Source organism: Ranitomeya imitator, chromosome 2 (genome assembly GCF_032444005.1).
Source record: "Ranitomeya imitator isolate aRanImi1 chromosome 2, aRanImi1.pri, whole genome shotgun sequence".
Taxonomy (NCBI): Eukaryota; Metazoa; Chordata; class Amphibia; order Anura; family Dendrobatidae; genus Ranitomeya; species Ranitomeya imitator.
In genome coordinates, this window is record NC_091283.1 from 627,007,875 (window position 1) to 627,033,217 (window position 25,343).

General features: G+C 43.0%; 1 protein-coding gene across 1 annotated transcript in view; it reads left to right on the forward strand.

Moving 5' to 3' along the window:
• GCGR (glucagon receptor) overlaps positions 1 to 18,658 on the forward strand; it is a 177,195-nt gene extending 158,537 nt beyond the window's left edge. Inside the window, exon 14 of the mRNA XM_069755776.1 lies at positions 17,803 to 18,658. Coding sequence (XP_069611877.1) covers positions 17,803 to 18,087 — 285 coding nt within the window. The 3' untranslated portion in view covers positions 18,088 to 18,658. The remainder of the gene's footprint in view (positions 1 to 17,802) is intronic.
• Positions 18,659 to 25,343: the final 6,685 nt, after the last annotated feature.

Here is a 25,343-nt window from a genome sequence, read left to right on the forward strand (position 1 = left end):
TTTTCCTCCAGGAGATCAGATTTTGCTAGAATAGTTTGCAGACTCCATATACAGAGCCCCAAAGTGCTAGAAATGCAGACAAGTGACCCCATTTTGGAAATTATACCCTTTTGGGAATTTATCTACAGATGTAGTGACAATTTTAACTCCATGGGTGTTTTCCAGAAGCAGGCAGCAGTGGATTTTACTGAGTGAAAATTGCAAACTGCCATTGTAGTGCCCAGTACATTGCAGTCACTAGTATGAGTACATTGTAGTCACCAGTATGTTGTAGTACTCAGTATGTTGTGGTGCCCAGCTCATGCTTCTGGAGACACACACCTGTAAATTAAGTGGGCTGTCATTGCTACAGAAATGCCAACATGTGGGTGTTAAATGTGGTTTAGGCACACTGGGGCTAAGAAGGAAGGGGGACATTTAGATTTGGGAGCCGAGAATTTGCTGAATTTCTTTTGGGGCCAAGAAGCTATATCGATTTTCTAGAGCCTTTGTACTACCAGTAATGTGGAAGCCCCCTATATTTCCGTTAACAGATAACGGAGCTGAGCAGATGCTTACTTTTTTGTGGACAGTGTTGAAGCTTTTGTTGGGAAAATTTTACATAATATTTGGTATCACATTTATCCAGCGCTCTACGCTGAGCACTTACATCAGGATTTCCATCTAAATCTCTGAGTGACATGATTCAGATGAAACCCCTGAGGCAGGCATTCACTATAATGAGAAAGCTTATCATCAGAGCAGAAGGCATAACAGCAAATAGCCTATACTTGGACCCAATACCTACATAGTTGGACCCAGCGCAAGGCAGGGGGAGAACACTCCAAAATATATTATACATCTAATAATATTCTCATATAGCACTAAGCATTTTTCTATGAACTTTAACCCCTTTACCCCCAAGGGTGGTTTGCACGTTAATGACCGGGCCAATTTTTACAATTCTGACCACTGTCCCTTTATGAGGTTATAACTCTGGAACGCTTCAACGGATCCCAGTGAATCTGACATTGTTTTCTCGTGACATATTGTACTTCATGACAATGGTAAAAATTCTTTGATAGTACCTGCGTTTATTTGTGAAAAAAATGGAAATTTGGCGCAAATTATGAAAATTTCGCAATTTTCCAACTTTGAATTTTTATGCAATTAAATCACAGAGATATGTCACACAAAATACTTAATAAGTAACATTTCCCACATGTCTACTTTCCATCAGCACAATTTTGGAACCAAAATTTTTTTTTGTTAGGGAGTTATAAGGGTGAAAAGTTGACCAGCAATTTCTCATTTCTACAACACAATTTTTTTTTAGGGACCACATCTCATTTGAAGTCATTTTGAGGGGTCTATATGATAGAAAATACCCAAGTGTGACACCATTCTAAAAACTACACCCCTCAAGGTGCTCAAAACCACATTCAAGAAGTTTATTAACCCTTCTGGTGCTTCACAGGAATTTTTTGAATGTTTAAATAAAAATGAACATTTAACTTTTTTTCACAAAAAATTTAATTCAGCTCCAATTTGTTTTATTTTACCAAGGGTAACAGGAGAAAATGGACCCCAAACATTGTTGTACAATTTGTCCTGAGTACGCCAATACCCCACATGTGGGGGTAAATTACTGTTTGGGCGCATGGCACAGCTCGGAAGCAAAGGAGCGCCATTTGACTTTTCAATGCAAAATTGACTGTAATTGAGATGGGACGCCATGTTTCGTTTGGAGAGCCCCTGATGTGCCTAAACATTGAAACCCCCCACAAGTGACACCATTTTGGAAAGTAGACCCCCTAAGGAACTTATCTAGAGGTGTGGTGAGCTCTTTGACCCACCAAGTGCTTCACAGAAGTTTATAATGTAGAACCGTAAAAATAAAAAATCATATTTTTTCACAAAAATTATCTTTTCGCCCCCAATTTTTTATTTTTCCAAGGGTAAGAGAAGAAATTGGACCCCAAAAGTTGTTGTGCAATTTGTCCTGAGTATGCTGATACCCCATATGTGGGGGTAAACCACTGTTTGGGCGGATGGGAGAGCTCGGAAAGGAAGGAGCGCCGTTTGACTTTTCAATGTAAAATTGACAGGAATTGAGATGAAACGCCATGTTGCGTTTGCAGAGCCCCTAATGTGCCTAAATAGTAGAAACCCCTCACAAGTGACACCATTTTGGAAAGTAGACCCCCTAAGGAACTTATCTAGATGTGTGGTGAGCGCTTTGACCCACCAAGGGCTTCACAGAAGTTTATAATGGAGAGCCGTAAAAATAAAACAAAAATTTTTTCCCACAAAAATTATTTTTTAGCCCCCAGTTTTGTATTTTCCCGAGGGTAACAGGAGAAATTGGACCCCAAAATGTGTTGTCCAATTTGTCCTGAGTGCGCTGATACCACATAACCACATATGTGGGGGGGGGAACCACTGTTTGGGCGCATGGGAGGGCTCGGAAGGGAAGGAGCTCCATTTGGAATGCAGACTTAGATGGAATGGTCTGCAGGCGTCACATTGCGTTTGCAGAACCCCTAATGTACCTAAACAGTAGAAACCCCCCACAAGTGACCCCATATTGGAAACTAGACCCCCCAGGGAACTTATCTAGATGTGTTGTGAGAACTTTGAACCCCCAAGTGTTTCACTACAGTTTATAACGCAGAGCTGTAAAAATAAAAAATCTTTTTTTTCCCACAAAAATAATTTTTTAGCCCCCAGTTTTGTATTTTCCCAAGGGTAACAGGAGAAATTGGACCCCAACAGTTGTTGTCCTATTTGTCCTGAGTACGCTGATACCCCATATGTTGGGGTAAACCCCTGTTTGGGTACACGGGTGAGCTCGGAAGGGAAGAAGCACTGTTTTACTTTTTCAACGCAGAATTGGCTGGAATTGAGATCGGACGCCATGTCGCTTTTGGAGAGCCCCTGATGTGCCTAAACAGTGGAAACCCCCCAATTATAACTGAAACCCTAATCCAAACACTCCCCTAACCCTAATTCCAACGGTAACCCTAACCACACCTCTAACCCTGACACACCCATAACCCTAATCCCAACCCTATTGCCAACTGTAAATGTAATCTAAACCCTAACTGTAACTTTAGCCCCAACCCAAACTGTAGCCCTAGCCCTAACCCTAGCCCTAACCCTAGCCCTAACCCTAACCCTAGCCCTAACCCTAGCCCTAACCCTAGCCCTAACCCTAGCCCTAACCCTAACCCTAGCCCTAGCCCTAATGGGAAAATGGAAATAAATACATTTTTTTAATTTTTCCATAACTAAGGGGGTGATGAAGGGGGGTTTGATTTACTTTTATAGTGGGTTTTTTAGCGGATTTTTATGATTGGCAGCCGTCACACACTGAAAGACGCTTTTTATTGCAAAAAATATTTTTTGCGTTGCCACATTTTGAGAGCTATAATTTTTCCATATTTTGGTCCACAGAGTCATGTGAGGTCTTGTTTTTTGCGGGACGAGTTGATGTTTTTATTGGTAACATTTTCGGGCACGTGACATTTTTTGATCGCTTTTTATTCCGATTTTTGTGAGACAGAATGACCAAAAACCAGCTATTCATGAATTTCTTTTGGGGGAGGCGTTTATACCGTTCCGCGTTTGGTAAAATTGATAAAGCAGTTTTATACTTCGGGTCAGTACGATTACAGCGACACCTCATTTATATCATTTTTTTATGTTTTGGCGCTTTTATACGATAAAAACTATTTTATAGAAAAAATAATTATTTTGGCATCGCTTTATTCTCAGGACTATAACTTTTTTATTTTTTTGCTGATGATGACGTTTTTTGCGGGACAAGATGACGCTTTAAGCGGTACCATGGTTATTTATATCTGTCCTTTTGATCGCGTGTTATTCCACTTTTTGTTCGGCGGTATGATAATAAAGCGTCGTTTTTTGCCTTGTTTTTTTTTTTTTTTTCTTATGGTGTTTACTGAAGGGGTTAACTAGTGGGCCAGTTTTATAGGTCGGGCCGTTACGGACGCGGCAAAACTAAATATATGTACTTTTATTGTTTTTTTTTTATTTATTTAGATAAAGAAATGTATTTATGGGAATAATATATATATTTTTTTCATTATTTAGGATTTTTTTTTTTTTTTACACATTTGGAAATTTTTTTTTTTACTTTTTTACTTTGTCCCAGGGGGGGACATCACAGATCGATGATCTGACAGTTTGCACAGCACTCTGTCAGATCACTGATCTGATAGCAGTGCAGGGTGCTTCACAGTGCCTGCTCTGAGCAGGCTCTGTGAAGCCACCTCCCTCCCTGCAGGACCCGGATCCGCGGCCATCTTGGATCTGGGCCTGGAGCAAGCAGGGAGGGAGGTAAGACCCTCGCAGCAACGCGATCACATCGCATCACTGCGGGGGGCTCAGGGAAGCCCGCAGGGAGCCCCCTCCCTGCGCGATGCTTCCCTGCACCGCCGGCACATCACGATCATCTTTGATCGCGGTGTGCCAGGGGTTAATGTGCAGGGGGCGGTCCGTGACCGCTCCTGGCACATAGTGCCGGATGTCAGCTGCGATAGGCAGCTGACACCCGGCCGCGATCGGCCGCGCTCCCTCCGTGAGCGCCGCCGATCGCGCTGGACGTACTATCCCGTCCGTGGTCATGGGGGCCCACCCCACCTCGACGGGATAGTACGTCCGATGTCAGAAAGGGGTTAATGTTTCCAGATGTAGTTAGTGATGTACATGCAGTTGCCTACCTGATCCTTATGCTTTAATTGACTCTGAGACTGTTCTACCTGTCTTTTTATATGTATATGATTATGTTTTTCTCATTTCAATAAATAGGTATTTTTAGACATAAATACTTTCTGGAAATTTACTCCATGGTTTCTGTATAAAACTCACTGTAGCAAGGCAGCAGAGTTACTCTGGACTCCATTTGCCTCTGTTCAGTGGTGTCCTTCTTTTCAGAAGTTCACAAAACTGTGGCGGGCTGTGCTTTTAAGCACGTTTAAAAAGACAGACACCGCTAGAACTTAAGCCATACGTCATTCACAGTGCCTCCATCTGCCTCATTATGGGGAATCTTTCGTCAGGGGTTCTGTCTAAATCACGTACAGTTGTGCTCAAAAGTTTACATACCCCTGCAGAATTTTTGCTTTCTTGGTCTTTGTCCAGAGAATATGAATGATAACACCAAAACTTTTTCTCCACCCATGGTTAGTGGTTGGGTGAAGCCATTTATTGTCAAACTACTGTGTTTTCTCTTTTTAAATCATAATGACAACCCAAAACATCCAAATGACCCTGATCAAAAATTTACATATCCTGGTGATTTTGGCCTGATAACATACACAGAAGTTGATACAAATGGGTTTCACTGGCTACTAAAGGTAACCTTCCCACTTGTGACCCGTTTGCTTGTAATCAGTGTGTGTGCATAAAAGCTGAGTGAATTATCTGGGATCCAACCAGACTCTTTCATCTTTCATCCAGCCACTGATGTTTCTGGATGGTGAGTCATAGGGAAAGCAAAAGAATTGTCAACGGATCTACAGGAAATGGTAGTTGAACTGTATAAAACAGGAAAGGGATACAAAAAAAAAATCCAAGGAACTGATTATGCCAGTCAGCAGCATTCAAACTGTGATTAACAAATTAAAATCAGGGGCTCAGTAAAAACAAAACCACAGTCAGGTATACCAATAAAAATGTCATCCACAACTGCCAGGAAATTTGTTCGGGATGCAAAGAAAAACCCACAAATAACATCAGCTGAAATACTGGACTCTCTGAAAACTAGCGGTGTGGCTGTTTGAAGATACACAATAAGGAGTCACTAGAAGAAAAATAAGCTGCATGGCCGAGTCACCAGAAGAAAGCCATTACTGTGCAAATGCCACAAGTATCTGACCTACAATATGCAAAACATCTCAGAGACAAGCTTCAAAACTTCTGGAACAAGGTAATTTGGAGTGATGAGACCAAAATTGAACTTTTTGGTTGCAACCATAAACGTTACATTTGGAGAGAGGTCAACAAGGCCTATGATGAAAGGAACACCATTCCAACTGTAAAGCACGGAGGTGGATCACTGATGTTTTGAGGATGTGTAAGCTACAAAGGCACAGGAAACTTGGTCAAAGTTGAAAGAGAGATGAATGCAGCATGTTATCAGCAAATACTTCTGTGCATGGGACTTACTTGGACATTCCAACATGACAATGATCTAAAACACAAGTCCAAGTCGACCTGTCATTGGCTACAGCAGAACAAAGTGAAGGTTGTGATGTGGCCATTTCAGTCTCCTGACCTCAATATCATTAAGCCACTCTGGGGAGATCTCAAGCATGCAGTTCATGCTAGGCAGCCCAGGAATTTACAGGAACTGGAGGCTTTTTGCCAAGAAGAGTAGGCAGCTTTACCGTCTGAGAATATAAAGAACCTCATCCACAACTACCACAAAAAGCTTCAAGATGTCATTGATGTTAAAGGGGGCAATACACGGTATTAAGAAATTGGGTATGTAAACTCTTTTGATCAGGGTCATTTTCATGTTTTGGGTTGTCATTATGATTTAAAAAGAGAAAACACAGTAGTTTGACAATAAATGGCTTCATCCAACCACTAACCATGAGTGGTGAAAAAGTTTTGGTGTTATCATTCATATTCTCTAAAATAAGGCCAAGAAAGCAAAAATTCTGCCTGGGTATGAGAACTTTTGAGCTCCACTGTATTTACATAGAAACCAAATGTGAGCCAAACCTTACTGCGATCTTTGGGAGGCAGAAAAAATAAATCAACAGCAGGTCAAGAATTGGTTTTATTTATTTTTTATGCCATTCCTCGTGTAGTATAAGCAATTAGATGACTTAATTCTTCAAATCGGTGCGACTACAGCGATACCAGATTTATATTGTTTTTTATGTTTGGCTGCTGTCACACACTAAAAGACATTTTTTATTGCAAAAAACAGTTTTCACATCCCATATTTTGATAGCTATAATTTTTCCATATTTTGGCTGACAGTCATGTGAGGGCTTGCTTTTTGCAGGACGAGTTGCCATTTTTATTGGTACCATTTTTGGACACGTGACATTTTTTGATCGCTCTCTATTTCGATTTTTAGGAGGCAGAATAAACAAAAACCAGGAATTGTTGTTTTTTTTTATCCCATTCCGCTTGTGGTAAAATTGATAAGGTAGCTTTATTCTACAGGTCAGTACAATTACAGCAATACTACATTTATATCTTTGTTTTATATATTTGGCGGTTTTACACAATAAAAGCTATTTTATAGAAAAAATTATTATTTTTGCATCGCTTTATTCTGAGAGCTATAACTTTTTTATTTTTCCTTTGACTGAGCTGTATGGTGGCTTGTTTTTTGTGGGACAAGATTATGTTTTCTGATATACCATTTTTATTCACATTGGTGTTTTTGATTATGTTTTATTCCTCTTTTTATTCAGCAGTATGATGATAAAGCACAGTTTTTGCCTCATTTTTTATTTATTTTTTTAACGGTGTTCACTGAAGGGGTTAACTTGTGGGACAGTTTCATAGATTGGGTCGTTCCAGACGCGGCGATACCAAATACATGTAATTTTGTTTACATAAATAAGTGTATTTATTGGATTAATATTTTTACTTTTTTTTGTCCTCTATTTTGTGATTTATATTATATTTTTTTATATTTGTAATAACTTTCCACAATGCGGATTTGCTGCGGATCCGCAGCGGATTTTTCCGCGCAGAAACGCTGCAGATCCGCACTGTGATGTACAGTACAATGTTAATCAATGGGATTAAAAAATAGCTGTGCAGATGGTGCAGAAAAATCAGAGCGGAATTGCTGCAGATTTCAAAAGAAGTGCATGTCACTTCTTTTGTGCAGATCTGCAGCGTTTCTGCACCTCTCCATGTTAAAAATCCGCAGTGGCAAAAACCGCAGAAAATCCGCACAAAATACGCATCAATTCCGCATAAAAACTGCACAAAATCCGCATAAAAACTGCGGCTGCGGATTTTGCCAGGAGATGCGGATTTTGTGCAGAAAATTCTGCACCTCTTTTCCTAAGTGTGCACATAGCACAACTGTACAGTGACAGAACGCTGATTTAATACTCTGCAATGCTTCTGAGGGTATGTGCACACGTCAGGATTTCTTGCAGAAATTTTCCTGACAAAAACCGGACATTTCTGCCAGAAATCCGCATGTGTTTTTACCGCGATTTTGATGCGTTTTTGACGCGTTTTTTGTGCGTTTTTTGTGCGTTTTTTCCCAAATGCATAGAATTGCGGGAAAAACGCAGAAAATCCGCAAAAATAGTGAACATGCTCATTTTTTTACCGCGATGCGTTTTTTCGCGGAAAAAAAACGCATCCATGTGCACATAACATTCAGAATGCATTCTAAATGATAGAATGCATAATGTATGCGTTTTTAATGAGTTTTTTATAGCGTTTTTCCCACGAAAAACCGCAAAAAAAACGCGAAAAAACCTGAACGTGTGCACATAGCCTTAGAGCAGCGTCTGACATGCAGGGAGGAGGAGTGTCAGCTCATGCTCTCAGCACTCAGCGTGCACTCGCGCGATCATGGCGCTGTATATATACGGCGATTTACGGGAAACCAGCTAGCTCCGTATATATATGGCGCATGTAGGGAAGGGGTTGAAGAAGCACTCCTCCCATCAAAGCTTTTATCATCTTAATATATTGCAGTCATCATATTATATAGCACTGTGTACTTACAATTGCTCATTCTGGCTTTCTACCTAGCTAATTCTTCTGTTTTCCATTATGTCTGTGAGCAGGTAGCCGGATGCAGTGACAGACAGGAGGCAGAGCAAGAGTTAACAGGTTTATTAACAAAGGGATAACTCCACGGAGGGAGGTGTTGGGTAAGCAGGGATATGGCAGCAGGAAAAGGCCCCAGTATGAGGGCAGGTTATACTTATCAGTTCGATGGCTTCTTAGCTGCAGAGTTCTAATGCTCAACGGTGGCGCCTTGGCAACCGGAGCGTGATGATCCCGGGGTAACCCTGAAGAAGTTGCAGATCCGGTTCCTAACGGTGACAACGAGTCCTCACTGTCTCGAGTGGGATCCTGGGTCTGGATTCGCCGGAGGAAGGAAGAATAGTCTATGATGCTGCCTGAGCATGGTTCAGCTTGGCAGAACACTACGGGTGAGGTAGGACACAGTTCTATGCAAGTCACCCTGTCTGTCTCAGGCGGCACGTGCGCAGCAAAAACTGGCCCAGAGCGTCTGGCACTTTCGGATGCAGAAGGCACACTGTAGGTCTCTGCTCACAGTCACTGTACTTTACAGTCAGAGGTCTATAGCGCGGGCCTGCGCTGTCACATTGCTCGAAGGATCGAGCACCAACCTTCCCTTGCTGCGCACGCTGTCTTTCCGCCAAGTCTCCTGCTCTCCTCCCGCTCACAGCCCCTTATATATCAGACATGCCCCTGTTGAACAGTGCAAAGGTCAGTCCGGGTCAGAAATCTTTCCCCGAGGCAACAATGGTGACAGCCCCGACACTTCCGGAACCAGAGCAAGAAAGGTACCCCCGGTCCAGTCCATCTTCTTACATGTCTATGATATCACATGATTAAAAACTGACTAGCTCAATCATTCTAAGCTCTTTGTAGAAACAGGAGGTCTCTTTTCCCTCCCTGCATTTATCATCCCCCACATCAATTCCTGACCCAGCAGCTTCTCTTCCGCCCTACCAGGGACTTTGCAATGAGAAGAATTGTACCTCTAGTTATGACTCATACAGGGAAAAGAGACTTCCTGTTTCTACATAGAGCTCAGAAGGGCTCAGCTAGTCATTGATGATGTCATAGATCTAAGGCAAAATGAGCAATTGTAAGTACAGAGTGCTATATACCGTATTTTTTGGACTATAAGACGCACTTTTTCCCCAAAAAATTGTGAGAAAAATGGAGGGTGTGTCTTAAAGTTGGAATGCAGGCTTACCGGTTGGTTGTGGCAGTAGTGTGGTGGCAGCAGAGGTCCGGGGATGATGAGGCGTGGTGAGCGGTATGGCGTGAGCAGAGTCCCTTCCACAGGTGAGGTGACGCCACGGCCCGGTATTCAAGGCGAGTAGCAGAGCCGGGTGAATCACAGCTTTCTCGGTGGCGGCGGCCATCTTCCTGAGGCCGCGCATGCGCAGATTGAGTTCTCTGCCTCCCGGGGCTTCAGGAAAATGGCCGTGGGAGGCCGCACGTGCCCAGACTGAGATCGGGGCGGCCATTTTGCTTAAGCCGAGTTCGCAGATTGAGATCTCGGCTGCAGGAAAATGGCCACTGCGATCTCCATCTGCGCACGCGCTGCTTCCCACGGCCATTTTCCTGAAGCCCCGGGAAGCAGAGCACACAATCTGTGCACGCGTGGCCTCAGGAAGATGGACGCCACCACCGAGAAAGCCGTGATTCACCCGGCTCTGCTACTTGCCTTGAATACCGGGCCGCGGCATCACCTCACCTGTGGAAGGGACTCTGCTCACGCCATGCCACTCACTGTGCCTCATGATCCTCAGGAAGATGGTCGCCACCACCGAGAAGCCAGTGATTAACCCAGCTCTGCTGCTCGCCTTGGACACCGGGCAGCGGAGTCACCTCACCTGAGGAGGATCTGGATAAGTTGGAAACTTGGGCTGAAAGGTGGCAGATGAGGTTTAACAATGATAAATGTAAGGTTATACACATGGGAAGAAGGAATCAATATCACCATTACACACTGAATGGGAAACCACTGGGTAAATCTGACAGGGAGAAGGACTTGGGGATCCTAGTTAATGATAAACTTACCTGGAGCAGCCAGTGCCAGGCAGCAGCTGCCAAGGCAAACAGGATCATGGGGTGCATTAAAAGAGGTCTGGATACACATGATGAGAGCATTATACTGCCTCTGTACAAATCCCTAGTTAGACCGCACATGGAGTACTGTGTCCAGTTTTGGGCACCGGTGCTCAGGAAGGATATAATGAAACTAGAGAGAGTACAAAGGAGGGCAACAAAATTAATAAAGGGAATGGGAGAACTACAATACCCAGATAGATTAGCGAAATTAGGATTATTTAGTCTAGAAAAAAGACGACTGAGGGGCGATCTAATAACCATGTATAAGTATATAAGGGGACAATACAAATATCTCGCTGAGGATCTGTTTATACCAAGGAAGGTGACGGGCACAAGGGGGCATTCTTTGCGTCTGGAGGAGAGAAGGTTTTTCCACCAACATAGAAGAGGATTCTTTACTGTTAGGGCAGTGAGAATCTGGAATTGCTTGCCTGAGGAGGTGGTGATGGCGAACTCAGTCGAGGGGTTCAAGAGAGGCCTGGATGTCTTCCTGGAGCAGAACAATATTGTATCATACAATTAGGTTCTGTAGAAGGACGTAGATCTGGGGATTTATTATGATGGAATATAGGCTGAACTGGATGGACAAATGTCTTTTTTCGGCCTTACTAACTATGTTACTATGTTACTATGTAACTATGTTAAGAAGGGACCCTGCTCAGGTGCACGCTGTACCGACCACCGCACCTCAGCATCACCTCACCTCTGCCGCCACTATGCCTCCTGTGACCCTGCTCTGCCACCGCCAACCCTCAGGTAAAATACCTTAAATTCGGACAATAAGATGGACCCCCATCTTATTAAAAAATCTTTTTTTCTGCAATTTTCACCCCAAATTTGGGGTTCGTCTTATGGTCCGGTGTGTCTTATAGTCCAAAAATACGGTAGTTTGTTGGCTGCAATATATTAAGAGGATAAAAATGTTGATGGCAGTACTTCTTAAATTTTTCTATATGTTTGCCAGATGCTAGTATTACCATTACCTTCCCAAAATCAGGAGTGTTAAATATTTTTATATATACAACATATATATTTTTAAAATATGTAAACCAGAGAAAATGTGCAAGGATTTTGACGATCATACTTTCCAGGGAGAAATATGAGAAGAAAGATACCGAAAGGAAGACACATATAATACCAGTTGTTGTGAATTCTGTGGCTGAGTTCACTTCTGTGGTCACAAGTGGTATTGCAGTCTCTGGGCTTCCTCCCTCAGGTGTTTTGGTGAGCTCGTTGGCTGCCTTGCTATTTAGCTCCACCTGAGTCTGTCTTCCTTGCTCCTTGTCAATGTTCCAGTGTTGGATCTGAGCTACTGCATCTTTCCTTGGCCTGCTGCTCTGCTAGATAAGTGCTTCTAGTTTGTTTTCTGTTTTTTCTGTCCAGCTTGCTATTAACTTTTGCTGGAAGCTCTGAGAAGCAAAGGGGTGCACCGCCGTGCTGTTAGTTCGGCACGGTGGGTCCTTTTGCCCCTTTGCGTGGTTTTCGTTTTAGGGTTTTTTGTAGACTGCATAGTTCTCTTTGCTATCCTCGCTCTGTCTAGAATATCGGGCCTCACTTTGCTGAATCTATTTCATTCCTACGTTTGTCTTTTCATCTTGCTAACAGTCATTATATGTGGGGGGCTGCCTGTTCCTTTGGGGTATTTCTCTGAGGTAAGTCAGGCTTGTATTTCTATCTTCAGGCTAGTCAGCTCCTCAGGCAGTGTCGAGTTGCATAGGTAGTGATAGGCGCAATCCACTGCTGCTTATAGTTGTGTGAGGATAGATCAGGTACTGCAGTCTACAGAGATTCCACGTCTCAGAGCTCGTCCTATTGTTTTTGGTTATTGCCAGATCTCTGTATGTGCGCTGATTACTGCACGCTGTGTTGCCTGATTGCCAGCCATAACAGTACAAGGAGCCACACCAATGATTCCCAATAGAGGGAAAAAAGAAATCCTGACATCATTTTTTTTTCTTAGCTCTGTCTTCAGTCTTTTTTTTCCCCTAGACATTAGAGTGCTTCAGGACACAGCTGTGGACATGGATATTCAGGCTCTGTGCTCCTCAATGGATAATCTCGTTGTAAATGTACAAAAGATTCAAGATACTATTGATCAGAAATCGATGCTAGAACCAAGAATTCCGATTCCTGATTTGTTTTTTGGTGACAGAACTAAGTTCCTGAGCTTCAGAAATAATTGTAAGCTATTTTTATCCTTGAAACCTCATTCTTCTGGTAATCCTATTCAACAGGTTTTGATTATTATTTCTTTGTTGCGCGGCGACCCACAGGACTGGGCGTTTTCTCTTGCACCAGGAGATTCTGCATTGAGTAATGTTGATGCATTTTTCCAGGCGCTGGGATTGCTTTACGATGAGCCTAATTCAGTGGATCAGGCTGAGAAAAATCTGCTGGCTTTATGCCAGGGTCAGGATGATGTAGAAGTATATTGTCAGAAATTTAGGAAGTGGTCAGTACTCACTCTGTGGAATGAATCTGCACTAGCGGCTTTGTTCAGAAAGGGTCTCTCTGAAGCTCTTAAGGATGTAATGGTGGGATTTCCTATGCCTGCTGGTTTGAATGAGTCTATGTCCTTGGCCATTCAGATCGGTCGTCGCTTGCGCGAGCGTAAATCTGTGCACCATCTGGCGGTATTGTCTGAGAGTAAACCTGAGCCTATGCGAGTGCGACAGGACTATGACTAAAGTAGAACGGCAAGAACACAGACGTCTGAACAGACTGTGTTTCTATTGTGGTGATTCTACTCATGCTATTTCTAATTGTCCTAAACGCACTAGGCGGTTCGATAGCTCTGCCGTTATTGGTACTGTACAGTCCAAATTCCTTTTGTCCATTACCTTAATGTGCTCTTTGTCATCGTATTCTGTCATGGCGTTTGTGGATTCAGGCGCTGCCCTGAATCTGATGGATTTGGATTATGCTAAACGTTGTGGATTTTTCTTGGAGCCTTTGCGGTGTCCTATTCCGTTGAGAGGAATTGATGCTACACCTTTGGCCAAGAATAAGCCTCAGTACTGGGCCCAGCTGACCATGTGCATGGCTCCTGCACATCAGGAAGTTATTCGCTTTCTGGTATTGCATAATTTGCATGATGTGGTCGTGTTGGGGTTGCCATGGCTACAAACCCATAATCCAGTATTGGATTGGAACTCTATGTCGGTAACCAGCTGGGGTTGTCAGGGAGTACATGGTGATGTTCCATTTTTGTCTATTTCGTCATCCATTCCTTCTGACATCCCAGAGTTCTTGTCGGACTTTCAGGATGTATTTGAAGAGTCCAAGTCTGATGCCCTACCTCCGCATAGGAATTGTGATTGTGCTATCGATTTGATTCCTGGTAGTAAATTCCCTAAGGGTCGTTTATTTAATTTGTCCGTACCTGAACACACCGCTATGCGCAGTTATGTGAAGGAGTCCCTGGAGAAGGGACATATTCGCCCATCGTCGTCACCATTGGGAGCAGGGTTCTTTTTTGTAGCCAAGAAGGATGGTTCGCTAAGACCGTGTATTGATTACCGCCTTCTTAATAAGATCACTGTTAAGTTTCAGTATCCCTTGCCATTGATATCTGACTTGTTTGCTCGGATTAAGGGGGCTAGTTGGTTTACTAAGATTGATCTTCGTGGTGCGTATAATCTGGTGAGAATCAGGCAGGGAGATGAATGGAAAACGGCATTTAATACGCCCGAGGGTCATTTTGAGTATCTGGTGATGCCGTTCGGACTTGCCAATGCTCCATCTGTTTTTCAGTCTTTTATGCATGACATTTTCCGTGAGTATCTGGATAAATTCTTGATTGTTTACTTGGATGACATTTTGATCTTCTCAGATGATTGGGAGTCTCATGTGAAGCAAGTCAGAATGGTTTTCCAGGTACTGCGTGCTAATTCCTTGTTCGTGAAGGGATCAAAGTGTCTCTTCGGTGTGCAGAAAGTTTCATTTTTGGGGTTCATCTTTTCCCCTTCTACTATCGAGATGGATCCGGTTAAGGTTCAGGCCATCCAGGATTGGACTCAGCCGACATCTCTAAAAAGTCTGCAGAAATTCCTGGGCTTTGCTAATTTTTATCGTCGCTTCATCTGTAATTTTTCTAGCATTGCCAGACCATTGACCGATTTGACCAAGAAGGGTGCTGATTTGGTTAATTGGTCTTCTGCTGCCGTGGAAGCTTTTCAGGAGTTGAAGCGTCGTTTTTGCTGTGCCCCTGTGTTGTGTCAACCTGATGTTTCTCTTCCGTTCCAGGTCGAGGTTGATGCTTCTGAGATTGGTGCAGGGGCGGTTTTGTCACAGAGAGGTTCTGGTTGCTCAGTGTTCAAACCATGTGCTTTCTTTTCCAGGAAATTTTCTGCTGCTGAGCGTAATTATGATGTGGGCAACCGAGAGTTGCTGGCCATGAAGTGGGCATTCGAGGAGTGGCGTCATTGGCTTGAGGGTGCTAAGCATCGCGTGGTGGTTTTGACTGATCATAAGAACCTTACTTATCTTGAGTCTGCCAAGCGCTTGAATCCTAGACAGGCCCGTTGGTCGTTATTTTTTGCTCGTTTTGATTTTGTGATTTCATACCTTCCGGGCTCTAAAAATGTGAAGGCGGATGCTCTGTCTAGGAGTTTTGTGCCCGACTCTCCGGGGTTATCTGAGCCGGCGAGTATCGTCAAGGAAGGAGTCATTGTGTCTGCCATCTCCCCTGATTTGCGGAGTGTTGCAGAAATTTCAGGCTAATAAACCTGATCGTTGTCCGGCCGAGAAACTGTTCGTCCCTGATAGGTGGACTAGTAAAGTTATCTCTGAACTTCATTGTTCGGTGCTGGCCGGTCATCCAGGAATCTTTGGTACCAGGGAGTTGGTTGCTAGATCCTTCTGGTGGCCATCTCTGTCACGGGATGTGCGTGCTTTTGTGCAGTCCTGTGGAATTTGTGCTAGGGCTAAGCCCTGCTGTTCACGTGCCAGTGGGTTGCTTTTGCCCTTGCCGGTCCCGAAGAGGCCTTGGACACATATTTCGATGGATTTCATTTCTGACCTTCCCGTTTCTCAAAAAATGTCGGTCATTTGGGTGGTCTGTGATCGCTTTTCTAAAATGGTCCATCTGGTGCCCTTGGTTAAATTGCCTTCTTCCTCTGATTTGGTGCCTTTGTTCTTCCAGCATGTGGTTCGTTTACATGGCATTCCTGAGAATATTGTTTCTGACAGAGGTTCCCAGTTTGTCTCGAGGTTCTGGCGAGCCTTTTGTGGTAGGATGGGCATTGACCTATCTTTCTCCTCGGCCTTCCATCCTCAGACTAATGGCCAGACCGAACGAACCAATCAGACCTTGGAAACATATCTGAGATGTTTTGTTTCCGCTGACCAGGATGATTGGGTGTCATTTTTGCCGTTGGCTGAGTTCGCCCTTAATAATCGGGCCAGCTCGGCCACCTTGGTCTCTCCATTTTTCTGCAATTCTGGGTTCCATCCTCGTTTCTCTTCAGGACAGGTTGAGTCTTCGGACTGTCCTGGTGTGGATTCTGTGGTGGACAGGTTGCAGCAGATCTGGACTCAGGTAGTGGACAATTTGACCTTGTCCCAGGAGAAGGCTCAGCTTTTCGCTAATCGCAGACGCCGTGTGGGACCCCGACTTCGTGTTGGGGATCTGGTTTGGTTATCTTCTCGTCATATTCCTATGAAGGTTTCCTCTCCTAAGTTTAAACCTCGTTTTATTGGTCCGTATAGGATTTCTGAGATTCTCAATCCGGTTTCTTTTCGTCTGACCCTCCCAGACTCCTTTTCCATACATAATGTATTCCATAGGTCGTTGTTGAGGAGATACGTGGCACCTATGGTTCCATCTGTGGAGCCTCCTGCCCCTGTTTTGGTGGAGGGGGAATTGGAGTATATTGTGGAGAAGATTTTGGATTCTCGTGTCTCTAGACGGAAACTCCAGTATCTGGTCAAATGGAAGGGTTATGCTCAGGAAGATAATTCCTGGGTTTTTGCCTCTGATGTCCATGCCCCAGATCTTGTTCGTGCCTTTCATGTGGCTCATCCTGGTCGGCCTGGGGGTTCTGGTGAGGGTTCGGTGACCCCTCCTCAAGGGGGGGGTACTGTTGTGAATTCTGTGGCTGAGTTCACTTCTGTGGTCACAAGTGGTATTGCAGTCTCTGGGCTTCCTCCCTCAGGTGTTTTGGTGAGCTCGTTGGCTGCCTTGCTATTTAGCTCCACCTGAGTCTGTCTTCCTTGCTCCTTGTCAATGTTCCAGTGTTGGATCTGAGCTACTGCATCTTTCCTTGGCCTGCTGCTCTGCTAGATAAGTGCTTCTAGTTTGTTTTCTGTTTTTTCTGTCCAGCTTGCTATTAACTTTTGCTGGAAGCTCTGAGAAGCAAAGGGGTGCACCGCCGTGCTGTTAGTTCGGCACGGTGGGTCTTTTTGCCCCTTTGCGTGGTTTTCGTTTTAGGGTTTTTTGTAGACTGTATAGTTCTCTTTGCTATCCTCGCTCTGTCTAGAATATCGGGCCTCACTTTGCTGAATCTATTTCATTCCTACGTTTGTCTTTTCATCTTGCTAACAGTCATTATATGTGGGGGGCTGCCTGTTCCTTTGGGGTATTTCTCTGAGGTAAGTCAGGCTTGTATTTCTATCTTCAGGCTAGTCAGCTCCTCAGGCAGTGTCGAGTTGCATAGGTAGTGATAGGCGCAATCCACTGCTGCTTATAGTTGTGTGAGGATAGATCAGGTACTGCAGTCTACAGAGATTCCACGTCTCAGAGCTCGTCCTATTGTTTTTGGTTATTGCCAGATCTCTGTATGTGCGCTGATTACTGCACGCTGTGTTGCCTGATTGCCAGCCATAACAACCAGTACAGACATAGTAGTTTACATGCAGTCTACTACACGATTGATTTGTGAGGAGGGTAGCACAAGCCAAGTGACATATATTACTTTTCTTTATCCACCTTCTTTAACAATCGCTCAATCTGTCCACCCACAGGTCCAGTACGAGCTTCTGAAAAAATGGAAACTTTGGAAACTTGGGAAAGATATTGAAGAGGAATACAAACATACAAACAGCCAAACCCCTCGAGCCGGACTCGGAAGCATCTGTGAAAAACACAAATTGGTCGATAGCTGTAAGAATGGTGCCGGAAAGTCACGGAACAGTGAAAGCACATGGTACCATGAAAAGATGGGCAGCAGTACCACAGAGCAAATCACCCTGAGTGAACGCCAGCACAGCTTCGAGTACCCTGATAGCAGCTCGGAGCATGTTCTCTAGACTACGATGGGTCACTGTGTATCCTGAAGGAGGGATCTACACAAAGGAATGAGGAGATTTTAGACTGTGCCATAGAAATGCTTGTGCAGATGGAAAGAAACCATGAACAAGTTCTACCTTGGATTTTGAGATATGTTGTAAAGAAGATGACAGTTATGAGCCGTTTTAGCTAAGAACTAAGTTGAAAAGAACAGGAGGAGAAAACGCAGAGGTAAAACATAGTAACTGTGTTGTTGGACATAAGCTTTAGTTCTATGATTTTCACAGCATTTGAGCAGTATTATATGACTAGACCAATGTTGTGAGGTGTCTTGTCAGAGAACCTGATCTGGATGCCCACCACATGCTATTACTCAAACATACCTCTGTCCACACAACATTTCTCTCAATCCTCATTACCCAGAATTGGGAGGCATCATGGCCTTCTAACAAATGAAGACTTTTCTGCTCTATGAACTAGTTGATATAGAGAAGACACTGATTGTAGGTATGTTGACTCCTGAACAAGATCTGCAGAACCAAATTAATATATGAATATAGCAAATACATGTCTTGTAAAAAAAGGTTGCACAAAATTCATAGAAAGTTGTTTTATTTTAACTTAAAAATACATTTATGTTGCTGTGATTGTCAGTAACCCAAAGGTCTGTTTGTGAGCTTCTGTAACTAGTGATGAGCGAGTGTACTTGTTGCTCGGGTTTTCCCGAGCACGCTCGGGTGACCTCCGAGTATTTATGACTGCTCGGAGATTTAGTTTTCATCACGGCAGCTGAATGATTTACAGATACTATCCAGGCTGAGTACATGTGGGGGTTGCCTTGTTGATAGGGAATCCCCACATGTAGTCAAGCAGGCTAGTAGCTGTAAATCATTCAGCTGCCGCAATGAAAACTACACTCGCTCATCACTATCTGTAACCATTTGTCTGAGCTGCTCTACAAGTTAAATATGCTTTCTTGTGTGTCTGTTTTCACTTTTTTGTAGTTAATACTTAAAGGGGTTGTCCAGTACTTTAATATTGATGACTTATTTTTAGGATATGTAGCAAATACCAGATTTGTGGGGGTGCGACACATGGTACCTCCACCGATCAGCTGTTCCCAGTGCTGGCTTTATGTGCTTAGTTGTGGAGCAGAACAGCACAGCTCCGTCAATTGTATAGTGGCCGTGGGGGAGTACTGCACATTCACATTTAAATGAATAGGGGTGGGACCGCAGTACCCCGCTTCAGCTACTATGCAGTTGACGGAGCTGTGCTGTTCTGTGAAGGACCTGGGTGTCATACCCCCACCGATCTGGTAGTTACTACCAAACCTAAAGATAGGCCATCATTATCAAAGTACCGGACAACCCCTTTAGATGACTACAACACCGAACTGGTCTTTAGTTAGCTCTTAACCATAAAACAACATAAAATTACATAACATTTAAAGGGTCACTTCAATAAAGTTAGGCTGATCTGATGTCCAAAGCAATGACTAACAAAATTGCAAAGTGCTGTATTTACCCAAAATTACTTTTTCAGTCCGAAGAATCACTTTGAGATGCAGGAGCTTCCGAGGTGTTTACACTCTGTGGAACTTGTTGCCTAATACCTGTTGTCCATTGTAATCTGTCTTTTCCAGCAGAAATGCTAGTACGGATATGGGGGAGGTAGCACAAGGGGAGGGTATTTGTCTTTGCCCCTGCTTCTTGATCTGTCAAACATACAGACATAATCGGATAATCAGTCCATGAAAAAAGGGCATGTGAACAAGTCGTTGGACACTGGGAGGTGCAATGATTGATGGAAAAAGAGGAAAATAAAGTTCTATCACCCCTGGTGCTGGCAGAATATAGATGAAGAGAAAATTTGGATTCCAAAAATTAACGTCACGTTACCGAGCTAGAGAGTCCAGAAAGTATCTGGACATGCTTGACTGGTTTGTGCCCCAAAAGCAATTTTAACTTGTGGGGAATTAGGACCGCAAGACCATACTCTGATTTTAGGTAAAAGGACAAGTATAGTTTAGAGATTAATAAGTTGATGCCAGTAAGACAAATTAACAGGATAGTAATGAATCTCTAAAAAGTGTCCCACATACAAATGTATAATGTGAGTGCAGTAGACATCAGGAGAAGATAAATAATTAAAAGTATTAACACAAAAAATCCTTACAATATAGGCAGCCACCCTCAACTGACACGTTTCACATTCACCGCTTTATCTGCGGTTTTTTAAAATTGATTAATACAATCGGGACGGTCACAATTTTCCTGAAACAATGACCTTAGACCAAAATTGTCAGGGTTTGTATAAGCCCTTCCCACAAATGTGCGATTCCTGGGCTTGGTTAGGGGGAGAGTAGGGGGCAAGTCTAAAACATCCATAAGTTACTAACACGGATGTACCAGTCAAAAGTTTGGAGAAAATGTTCATATAATAGTTTTCCTTGTTCTTATCGGAATATACACATTGTAGATTCAGAAGGCATCAAAACCATGAAGGAACACATGTAATGTAGGAATCTATGGTTTAACACATATTCATGTTTGTTTTGCATGAGTTTATTTATCTCTTGTTTCTATATGTGTTCTTTTCACCAACTTTTGACTGGTATTTTAAGTATTTGGTACAAAATAATGTGGTATTACTACATGTTATATGCTATTACTAATGTTGCAGGTAAACCTACTATACAGTTGTAATCAGAATTATTAAACTTCCATTGTTAATTAGGTTTATTATCAAAATTTTCAAACCTTCTGCTGTTTGCAATAAAACAATCAAGCAAGAGCAATTTAAATATTACAACACAACTAATATAACAAATGGTTTCTCCAAATTCCTCATAAAATGCTCCTACTGACTACAGCAGTCTCAGAATTATCTAACCACTTTCATAAGTGGTACTCGCCTGTCCTGGCTCCAGTGCCGGACTTTGCTCCCTTTGGCCCTCTCCCTTTGAAGTACTCCATGCCGCATTTCTCCACTGACATAACAGCCATAGGCCTTTTAACACTGGCTCAGGCAGAATTCAGGTCCTATTTAAATTGTTCTTAAGTTAGTTTATTGCAAATAACAGAGTTTGGCAATTTTGCTAATAAACCATATACAGTATATGGTGGATAGTTAACCGTAAACTAGATCCATCTTTATAATTTATTATATGCCAGCCTCTAAAATTACACACTGCTAAAAAAATAAAGGGAACACTAAAATATATCATAGATATCACTGAATGAAATATTCCAATTGCAAATCTTTATTCATTACATAGTAGAATGGGTTAAAACAATAAAACATAAAAATGTTCAATGTAAATAAAAATGAATATCCCACGGAGGTCTGAATTTGGAATAATGCTCAAAATTAAAGTGGAAAATCAAATGACAGACTTATCTAACTTGAGTGGAAATGCCGCAAAAAAGGAAATGATGCTCAGTAGTGTGTGTGGCCTCCACATGCCTGTATGACCTCCCTACAACAGCTGGGTATGGTCCTGATGAAGCCATTGATGTTCTCCTGAGGGATCTCCTCAAAGGAGGTGTTGGTGGATGGAAGGAGTCATGATGTCCCAGATATGGGCTTCAGGTCTGTGAAACGAGCAGGCCAGTCCATAGCATCAATGCCTTCATCATGCAGGAACTGCTGACACACTTCAGCCACATGAGGCCTAGAATTCTCATGCATCAGAAGGAACCCAGGGCCCAGTGCACCTGCATACTGTATGGTCTCACAATGGGTCTGAGGATCTCATTCTGGTACCTAATGGCAGTCAGGGTACCTCTGGCAAGCACGTGGAGGGCTGTGTAGCCCTTCAAATAAATGCCTCCCCACCACCCCACACCATTAATGAGCCGCTACCATGCTGGTAATGCTGGAGAATGTTGCAGGCAGCAGAACATTATACATAGCATCTCCAGACTTTGCCATGTTTGTCACATGTAAACAGTGTGAACCTGCTCTCATCCGTGAAGAGCACATTGCGTCAATGTCAAATCAGCCACTCAGTGTTCTCTGACAAACGCCAACACCCACTTGTGGACATCTGGCCCTCATACCTCCCTCATAGAGTCTTTATATGACAGTTTGAGCAGGCACATGGATGTTAGTGGCCTGCTGGAGGTCATTTTGCTGCTGCCCTCCTACAGCCCCATCCGCATTTCCAGGTGTACTGGCCTGTCTCCTGGTATCTGCTCCATGCTCTTGACACTGTGCTGACAGACACAGCTACCTGTCTTACCCAGCTCACATTTAAGTGCCATCCTGGATGAGCAGCATTACCTGAGCAACCTTTGTGGGTTGTAGACACTGCCTCATGCTACTGTACAGTACCTCTATGAATGAGAGCAATGCCAAAATGCAAAAGTGTCTAAAACAGCCAAAAAGAGAACAGAGAAATGGGCTGTGGTCACCCCCTGCAGAACCACTCCTTTATAGGGGTTGTCTTGCTAATTGCCTATCATTTCTACCTGTTGTGTGTTTAATTTGCACAACAGCAGGAGAAATTGATTCACAATCTGTGTTGCTTCATAACTGGACAGGTTGATTTCACAGTAGTGTGATTAACTTTGAGTCACATTGTGTTGTTTAAGTGTTCTCTTTATCTTTTTGAGTAATGTATATACAGTTAGGGCCAGAAATATTTGGACAGTGACACAATTTTCGCGAGTTGGGCTCTGCATGCCACCACATTGGATTTGAAATGAAACCTCTACAACAGAATTCAAGTGCAGATTGTAATGTTTAATTTGAAGGGTTGAACAAAAATATCTGATAGAAAATGTAGGAATTGTACACATTTCTTTACAAACACTCCACATTTTAGGAGGTCAAAAGTAATTGGACAAATAAACATAACCCAAACAAAATATTTTTATTTTCAATATTTTGTTGCAAATCCTTTGGAGGCAATCACTGCCTTAAGTCAGGAACCCATGGACATCACCAAACGCTGGGTTTCCTCCTTCTTAATGCTTTGCCAGGCCTTTACAGCCGCAGCCTTCAGGTCTTGCTTGTTTGTGGGTCTTTCCGTCTTAAGTCTGGATTTGAGCAAGTGAAATGCATGCTCAATTGGGTTTAGATCTGGAGATTGACTTGGCCATTGCAGAATGTTCCACTTTTTGGCACTCATGAACTCCTGGGTAGCTTTGGCTGTATGCTTGGGGTCATTGTCCATCTGTACTATGAAGCGCCGTCCAATCAACTTTGCAGCATTTGGCTGAATCTGGGCTGAAAGTATATCCCGGTACACTTCAGAATTCATCCGGCTACTCTTGTCTGCTCTTATGTCATCAATAAACACAAGTGACCCAGTGCCATTGAAAGCCATGCATGCCCATGCCATCACGTTGCCTCCACCATGTTTTACAGAGTATGTGGTGTGCCTTGGATCATGTGCCGTTCCCTTTCTTCTCCAAACTTTTTTCTTCCCATCATTCTGGTACAGGTTGATCTTTGTCTCATCTGTCCATAGAATACTTTTCCAGAACTGAGCTGGCTTCTTGAGGTGTTTTTCTGCAAATTTAACTCTGGCCTGTCTATTTTTGGTATTGATGAATGGTTTGCATCTAGATGTGAACCCTTTGTATTTACTGTCATGGAGTCTTCTCTTTACTGTTGATTTAGAGACAGATACACCTACTTCACTGAGAGTGTTCTGGACTTCAGTTGATGTTGTGAACGGGTTCTTCTTCACCAAATTAAGTATGCGGCGATCATCCACCACTGTTGTCATCCGTGGACGCCCAGGCCTTTTTGAGTTCCCAAGCTCACCAGTCAATTCCTTTTTTCTCAGAATGTACCCAACTGTTGATTTTGCTACTCCAAGCATGTCTGCTATCTCTCTGATGGATTTTTTCTTTTTTTTCAGCCTCAGGATGTTCTGCTTCACCTCAATTGAGAGTTCCTTTGACCGCATGTTGTCTGCTCACAGCAACAGCTTCCAAATGCAAAACCACACACCTGGAATCCACCCCTGACCTTTTAACTACTTCATTGATTACAGGTTAACGAGGGAGACGCCTTCAGAGTTAATTGCAGCCCTTAGAGTCCATTGTCCAATTACTTTTGGTCCCTTGAAAAAGAGGACGCTATGCATTACAGAGCTATGATTCCTAAACCCTTTCTCCGATTTGGATGTGGAAACTATCATATTGCAGCTGGGAGTGTGCACTTTCAGCCCATATAATATATATAATTGTATTTCTGAACATGTTTTTGTAAACAGCTAAAATAACAAAACTTGTGTCACTGTCCAAATATTTCTGGCCCTAACTGTAGAACAGGTTTGAGGACATGAATGTAGTGTCATGACTCATTAGCCATTTCTGTGATAAATTTATTCTGGCCTTTTTGTATTGTCTACCTAACATTCTCCATAATTCTACATAGTTTTTTTTACTAGTAATAATAGAAAACAGGGATCTGTTGCTGCTCAACATTTACACATTGCACAATTAGGCGGTAACCTTATATTACATCATAGACTTGATTGCAGCTACATTGCTTTGGTGTGTAGTGCTCACCAAGAAAGAAGTCCACTCTTAGATAAGAATAAAGGCGAAATGGGGCATTCCCCACTTGGCGTTAAAAAAATTCCTTTATTGCATTCCATAAAACAGGGATCGTGGAGACAAATGTGGCTGTCTCCACCTTCGTACAGATTTAACATGAATAAGTCTGGGCTGCTGCTGATCCCTGACTTCCTCTTCATGGTCAATCTGCATGAAGGCGCGGACAGTGATGCCAGATTGGGCGCCGGGCACCACCTGTTACAGCACCGTACGAGAGCTCCAGGACCGCGAGTGCTGACACTGATGGCACGGTGCCAGCACAGGAGAGGAGTATAGGTTTTTTTATTTTATCAAGGTCAAACATTTAGTTCAAGAAGGGCTTGTCATAGTAGTGGACACCCCTTTAAAAATAGCCTTATAGCCCTGTAATGTCAGTTGAGAAGTTGGAATTTAGAATCTTGGTTGTTATTATGATATGGTGAAACAGCTGGTCCCCAACACTTTATGACTCGGAGCCATGTAATAATGCAGTGTTTTATAAGAAGGTGGACTAGAGGTGTCTGAATATACAATAATGTCACCATGCTAGATGGAGCTATCTTTTTAATCATATGAATATATGTAAAATTATATACGGTATACAGTGCTGTGCAAGTTTTAGGGACGTATGGAAAAAATGCTGCAAAGTAAGAATGCTTCAAAAATACAAATGTCGTTAGTACTGTAGATTCCCATCATCCCTAAATATAGTTGCAGGT